At 45.6% G+C, this 7,691-nt stretch overlaps 1 protein-coding gene across 5 annotated transcripts; it reads right to left on the reverse strand.

The window, feature by feature from the left end:
* Window positions 1-309: 309 nt before the first annotated feature.
* Window positions 310-6,627, reverse strand: LOC112292535 (uncharacterized). 5 transcript variants are annotated; one of them, XM_024541108.3, is made up of 9 exons: window positions 6,232-6,627; window positions 5,138-5,924; window positions 4,644-4,815; window positions 4,235-4,412; window positions 3,982-4,028; window positions 3,636-3,861; window positions 2,819-3,469; window positions 2,250-2,668; window positions 310-2,028 (listed from the first exon to the last, which is right to left on the reverse strand). In XM_024541108.3, the coding sequence occupies exons 2-9, from the start codon at window positions 5,415-5,417 to the stop codon at window positions 990-992; spliced, it is 3,012 nt and encodes a 1,003-aa protein (XP_024396876.1). In that variant the 5' UTR covers window positions 5,418-5,924; window positions 6,232-6,627; the 3' UTR covers window positions 310-989. The 5 variants fall into 5 exon arrangements, with proteins under 5 accessions (XP_024396876.1, XP_024396880.1, XP_024396878.1 ...); XM_024541112.3 differs by having other exon boundaries at window positions 6,270-6,502; XM_024541110.3 differs by having other exon boundaries at window positions 6,174-6,493.
* Window positions 6,628-7,691: the final 1,064 nt, after the last annotated feature.

Genomic DNA, 7,691 nt, shown 5'->3' on the forward strand with positions numbered 1-7,691 from the left:
AGAATTTGTCAAGGGGATGTATATCCTCATATGATCAGATCTAGTGTTCGCACTTTAGTTTACATGGTAAACCATCTCAGGAAGTCAGGCTTGCAGTAATATTGGCTAGCACGAGTCCAAGACGATTGAGGAAAGTGCAACCAGACCCTGAATCTTTTTGTTGAATCCATCAATTGCTGACTGGAAGATTCTCTCGTGCTCTGCTCATTAATGATATATCTTGACCCCACATGGGGAAGATTTGTCGAGCCATCTAGGGGGAAAGAGTCAAATAACGAGGTGGCACTGAAGCTTATGTACACAGCCGAAGACCTAAAAAGCTTGTTTGACGAAAAGTTCAGCCTAAGCGCTAGTGTTACAAGTTGAATCATTGGCCTGCAGTCTAAACGGCCCCTTGGGAAGATCACCCAGAAGTAAAAACGTGTAACACATGGGATAGTTGGCAAGTTTGGTGGACGATAACCCTCAGTACTTGCCAATACTGAAGATTCACTCTCAATACCTTTAGACTAGCTCGAGTGTTTCAAGCGAAACGCTACGCATCAAAACAACCAGAGACAAATCGACCTGAGCAGAAGTAACGAAGTCAATGATTAGGCAGATTCTATAGAAACTGAACCGTATAGACTACAATTGATCAGCTAGAATTGAAGTGCAACTAAATCCTGGTTTGAACTGTGTCAAGAGAAGGACTGATCATCTGCCCATAACCAGGTTGAAAGAAGTGCGTGACGTAGTCAATGCGGCGGGAATATTCTGAACCAACCCGCATCTGGCTGCATCTGGCTGCATCTGAAGCGGAGAAAATCACCCACTACTTTTGAAAGTTTGTGCGCACGTGCACAGCAGCAGGCTGCCAGCAGGTCATTCGATACTCCCAAATTGCAACGTTCCAGAATTAGTGTAAGGCTTTGGCGATTGTGTCACTGGGCCAAAGTTGCTAAGGCCTTGATGTTGATCGAGACGTGCCATGATTCTGCTGAAGTGTCTTAATGTAAGTAAGATCCCACTTCGAATTCGTCTGAAGGATAGGACAAGGGCCGGTACTGGGGATGCTGCCTCCGACTCGGATGCTTTTTATCGTTCAGCGAACTCTCCTGTTCAAATTTGTGCCAATCTGCAGCTGCATTACTCAATTTGGCAGCCACGTCTTTCATTTTTGGACGGTATCTATGCTCGGTCTGCACACATTGCAGAGCCAGGGCTATGATGGCGTGAAAAGAATCCACTCCCTGAGGTGGCTCCAAGCTGGGGTCCAATACAGCCGCAACGTCTTGTTCATACATCTCAGCAGCCCAGCTTGTGATGTTTCTCCTCTCGTGCACCACCTTCCGCCCACTGAGAATCTCCAGAAGCACAATTCCAAAGCTGTAGACATCACTCTTGGGCGTGAAAGAACCAAGGGAAGCATACTCCGGGTCGAAGTACCCTGGAGTACCCCCCATGCGTGAAGCCCACAGCATTTGCGCATTTTGGTCGTGGCTAGAGAGAGACAACCCGAAGTCTGAAATGTGGGCCTCAAGCTTGTCATCTAACAAGATGTTGGCTGGCTTAACATCGCCGTGGATGATCATGGTGGTAGCATACTCGTGCAGATACTCTAGTCCCTTAGAAGCTCCTGCGGCGATTTTCAGTCGCTCTTCCCAGCTCAGTGGCCTCCCTAGACGGTTCTTGTGGAGACAGTCTTCCACAGTTCCATGTTGCATGTATTCGAACACAAGCACATGTTCGTCTTCGCAGTAACCGATCAGACGCACTAGACACCTGTGGTTCAACTTCGACAGGAGGTCTAATTCTTTGTCAAATGTGGACTTGGCAACGTCGACCTCTGGATGAGGTTTTTTAATGGCTCGAACCACGCCGTGTAGCTCTCCCCTGTATACACTACCACAGGCGCCCTTCCCCACGAGAGCCGCCTCTGACCAGTTGTTGGTTGCTTCCTCGAGCTCCTCCATTGTGAAACAGACCACATCTCTGCCGAGAGATTGATTACCCACTGGCCAAGCTGCAGCTTTGGAACTCTTTTGCCTACGGCACGTAATTAGCACATGTATAAGAGCTATTAGATTGGAAACAAGAAAATATCAAATTGCATGAAATGAGAACTTCCGAACCCTGAACATTCAAGCACTGAAAAACCCTTATTGAAGCAACCAAGTTTAAATCCGCACGGATTTTGAAACATAATAGAACCCCTTGCTAAACGTACTTTCAATCGACGTGTATAGATAGATGTGGTTTAATCATACCGAGCAGGAGAACCAGAGATAGCTGAGTTAGGCCGGGGGGTGGATAATTCAGATGAGCCCCGCTTAAAGCCGTTTCCACCCTTGAGTTTTCCAGATAGGGATTTCTCTGAGCTTGCAGATTTGGTTGCTACAACAGAAACCTGGTTTTCTATCTTCCTGTCTTCGAATCTGCGCTTGCAGCAATACAGGGTTAAGAGTGCAGCAACTACCAGGGCAAGCAAAATACCTCCAATAGTTACGCCGATGATCACATCTCTTGATGGTGAGCTCTTGGTGTCACCGGTTTTGGGGGCTTTGCATGTGGGAGGACAGTTGCAAACACGCTCTTCATATGAAACGCCGCTGGTGTCATTGGTGGGGCATAGAGGGTTCGCAGGGGCTACGACATTAGGACATGTGTTTAACTCTGAGAGGGTCACCTGAAAGAATGATCCCAACCAAAAGACAATTATAAACGATCATTCAAAGTTGACAAGAACCTCAAACACTAAAGGCAAGAGATGGAGAATTGTGAACAATCTTCATTATCACTGTGTCACTTTAGTTTGTTTGAGTGATTTGGTACTTACATTGCAAGAAAGAGGCTCAGGAGTGACAGAGACGGAATCATCAGTCGGACGATTAGCTAAGGCAGCAGAAAAGTCGGTGGTTGCAAAGGAGCCTAACTCGGTCAAGAGAACATCGGACCCCACTACCCCTATAAGTGTGTAGTTGTCCGGGGCAAAGACGGGATAAGCAACAGTGATAACCAGTCCAGAACTTCCACTATCTATGTAAGGTTTACTCCAGTAGGGCTTGTAATTAACAGCCTGTAAGCGCCATCGCGCTATAATTCCAAAGTAAGATCGCAAGGTCCAAAGAGGATTCAGAACAGTCTTCTCAATCCGCTCATATGTCCCACTCACATTGCAAGCTACCTGCGGCAATACTGTCTTAGAAAGATCACGATCAAAGCTGTAGAACAATGGTAGAACCCTCCGTGACCTCAACTGTGTAAGGTATGGGCTCGTAGAAGTCAGAGTAGTATCGTCTGCAAAATGTCCGTCTGTAAGGACAACCATGATTTTAAGGGCATTGGAGTTGGATTCCGGTAAAAAGGTTTGATTGACTTTAAGAATCCCTGATAAGAAATTGGAGGATCCTTGTTTGGCATCCACAGACAATTTATCTAGTTCATCTTTTAAAGGGTTCATGAAAGTAGTGTTGTAAGTGGCTGTCGTCTGCAATCAACGCAAAGGTGTTAGTTCTCTACGCAAAGACTCGAGACGAATTAGTCTCGTGTAAATGTGCCCAACATTCCCTGGCTTTTGTCCATTGCAAATGAAAATGCAGCGAGTAAACGCGTGAATCTTCAATAGATGCTTGGCATGGGCAATGTGGACTTACCGTGTTGTACACCAAGTAGGGTTCGGTGGAACTTGAGAATAAAACAACTGATACACGATCACCATAGGTTAGGGTGTCCAGAAGGGCCTTGATAATATTGATAGATGTATCGAACTTTGTGACGCCTTTGGAAATGAAGATATCAACAGGTAAGTCATCTCCCATTGAGTTTCCACCATCCAAAAGAATGACGAGATCTTTCGTTACGGCTGTAGCAGCCTTATACCTGTACACACAAGAAGAATATAATGGATACAAATAATGTGACCTAGGCACTGTCGATTCAAACGGTGGGGATCTTGATCCTCTTCACAAAACGATCAACAGAAGGTATAGTGAAACCCACCATGGACGCTTGCGTGGATCGAACAAACAATTTTTCCGTAACACGTCCTGAACAATATCCACATCCACATCCACAACAATATTCAGTCAACAGTTTCAAATATTGCAACATCGTGTCCCGGGCTATTTCACTCCAGTCATATTCATAGTTTCTAGCTACTTGTTTCAATTAAAAAGGAACCCAAATGTCAAGTTTCCCGCAATTCTTATTCAACATTATTTGTATCCATCGTGAGTCCTAGTTCAGAGCTTACACGACCAGGAAATGAACGTTGCACTCCTTCCACTGATCCCAGGTAGAACCACGAAGTGAGGTTGATTGCACTGTTATGGCGATTTGAAATCTCCAGAAACACGGGATCAAGCATTCTCTGGCTGCATATTGTGTAGTTGGCTGCAGTTGTCAGAGTTACGTTGGGCGGAGTAGAAACTCTGCCAATTAACAAAGATCGCGAGCGTAAGGTCATCGTTAATAAGTTTCTGGAATCTATTCTGTTATAGAATTTTCTACGCCCCACTCCTTGGACAATGCTCACCCAATGGAAAATGCGATAAAAGTAACAATAAAATAAAATAATATCATGCTAAAGTAATAGCCCTGAGAATCATGCCTTCTTCCAAACTTGTAAAAAGTTATTGACGTCAAGAAAGTCATGTGGGTACCTAACAAAACTCTTGGAGAGAATGACTCGAAGCTGGGAACATCCATAGTTGCCACTTGAATCAACACAAGTAGGATTTTTGGCAACATTCTTGCATATCAACAAGTCAAGGTCTCCTGCCAAGGGTTCGCATGACTGCCTTGAGCAGCTATCACCGCAAGAAGCCACTAAATCTGCAATTTACGTACTCGTGTTATTGCATGGATATCTGAGGTGCTCAACTTAGTTCAGTCCACAGATTCTAGAGAAGCAGTACTGTAACCTTGCTTCACCTAAGTTCAAATTTTCAAAAAAACCTGTAAACTCTCCATATCTAACACCGATGTGTCGGTTTTGATCTTCTAAAGGAGCCTAATAAACAGGCGGACTGTTAAGTGCAACCCACTGAGGATGAACGCACCAACCAAGCCTGGAAAGAGTATTTCGAGAGAAATTGTGCACCATCGTAATCTTGTACTGCAAAAATATGGCTTAGTATATGGGTGAGAAACATACCACAAGTGTTAGCAAAATTTTCGGTGGCTTTTGCGGCAACTCTAATGACCTCTTTTTCGATATTGTCCAAATACGCAACGGTGTCGTTGAGGCTTTGTGCCCAGCACACATCGTAAGCCTTTCCAACTAGCAACAACACAACTAGTAAGAAAAAACGGTGCAATCTGCATTGTCCCTGTCTCCTTCGCTCCGAGGAATACCTTGTTTCAGCACCTCTTCCTATCACCCCCTTCCTACTGATACTAGTGCCACAGTGAATGCCCACCATTTCTAGAAGCATCCCATATACAAGTCTTAAGACTCCTGCCTCACTCAACACAGCGTCCAGTATAAATTAGATCCATAGCCTTGCGCTGTTTAAGCCCAATTCACCCAACCTTAGTCCCATGCGGAAACTTTGTCATACGCTTACACGGAGAATGGGACCTGCACGGTTGTATTTCTCTAGTCTATCCAGAAAGTACCAACACGACAGCCTCATTCTCAGATTGAACTCCAAGCCTGCTTTCCAACAGCCGAGGCCGAACCCTGTGAATTCACTGAGCTAGTAAGCGAAATGAACAGATGAAATCCTTCGTCGCTTGTTAATATTTGCTGCGAAAGCCAGCTGATAACGCATAACCTTCGGCGCACTGGAGGTTGCATAGGTGAACAAATTCATTGCCGATATGCATTCTGAGAACAACGAGGAAGAGTTAACGAGGAGTCCGAACTCCCCTAAATAGAGGCAGGTGTCACGCAACACTCAACCTCGAGGGCACTTTAACTCCGACGCATCGAATTGCACCTACAACAAAGTACGAATGAGTCAACGTTAAAACTTTCCTCCAGACTTGCGTGAGTCAGTGAAAAAACAAAAACGGGATTCTCGGTCTCCACCATCTACGTGATCTGAAACTGTTGGTCACCATCTCCGTTACATCAAAGCTAGGCAAAACACAAACAAACAAACAAAAACAGACCCAACAGTTAAATTCCACAACGACGATGTATCCACCTACTTCGCTGCAAGCAAACGAACACAACCTTCGCAAACCTGTACAACCAGTATATCCGACCTCCAAACCCCAAACAGTAAACTCGTCAACACCTACCCCGATCCACGCCCGGGCAAGTTTCGATCACACCCCACCTTCAAGTCATCCCCGCATCGATCAAACCCGGAGCTGGACAAACGGCACAAGGTTGTTACAACATCGACAGGGACTGTAAGAATCCTGAAAAGTCGGCAGGAGCGAGCTCCGTTCGATTCACCATCCAAGTGAGGCTGAGAATAGCAGTTACAGCTCTGCACATGAGAAGAAGGTGCTCGGGGGATTCGAAGAAAACCCCGTGGCATCCCGGCCCCGAGGGTGGAATCTCAATGTTGCATGGGAACCGGAACGAGGATGCGCTAGTATCCTAAATTTGTAATTGAAATGACCCCACGATTGCACGGGGAAGGGGAAGGTGGATGGATGCGAACAGTGCGTTGCAACTTGTCAAAGCAGTTCCCCAGAGAGCGAAGTTCCGCCATCGGCGACGACGCTGGGGTCGGACCTGCTTCGGCGCAGGGAAAGCTCCGCGCACTTCAATTAAGTCAACTCCCTAGTTTGCAGCTGACAGCCTGTTGCGCATCCTCATGCTGCGTCACGGCGCCATTGGCCGATTACGTGGGTCACACCAAATTCAGTTTGCACCAATCCTGTTCGAAGTGATCCACGAGAGGCATTTTGTAGGTGGAAACACCATTCTGAGAATCAGATGCTGAGTTTTCCCCTCCGACTTACTGAACTGGAAAAAACACTGGCATTCCTTCCCTACCGAATCACACATTCTTTTACATAATGTATATGTGTCTGAGTGTGTGTGTGTGTATATGGCATTTTCAGTTTCGTAAGACCGTGGTCTATGCTTTTGAATTTCCGTCAAAATGTCGGTTGAAAGCACTGCTTTCGTCTTCACTTTATTCGGTCCTGTATGTAGGGTCCGTTGTGCTTGACTTCACCATCCACCTGCTAAGTTAGATCCAACCCGCAGTCTCGAATTCCAGTTCCATGTCCAGGGGTGTGTGTTATATGGCCATGGTGCTGAACAGGATAAGTCAATTGTTGTTGCTATGGAGGGGAAACTTGACAAAACCTGTCATCGTAGCACCGAAGTGACCATGAGAATGGAGATGTGACATGATTGTGAGATCATCGTTGAGCGTGGGACTCCGGATTATTGACTGGGAATGTGGTGTTGTTCAGCACCTTTCTAGAAAATCCGATTGGGAATCAAATATGCAAATAGAGGTTCCACCACCTGTCGAAGAAATCCATTTCATTCCCGCACAGTAGAACAACATGAGAGTAAAGTATTGTAGCTGGAAGGAATCTTTGGGACAGATTTTCAACATCAGGTCTGAGTTCACAGTCACAGAGGAGAAGTTTCGAGTTGCAGAATGGTGACCCCCCCCCCATCTATGTCATAAACGGCAACAGGGAATCGCAGACTGTTGCAATGAGCTCCACAGGATTAAAATACACAAACATAGGTTTATATTTATATATATATATATAAACACAAAAAC

The sequence above is a fragment of the Physcomitrium patens genome, chromosome 15, assembly GCF_059467195.1.
Source record: "Physcomitrium patens ecotype Gransden chromosome 15, ASM5946719v1, whole genome shotgun sequence".
Classification (NCBI taxonomy): domain Eukaryota; kingdom Viridiplantae; phylum Streptophyta; class Bryopsida; order Funariales; family Funariaceae; genus Physcomitrium; species Physcomitrium patens.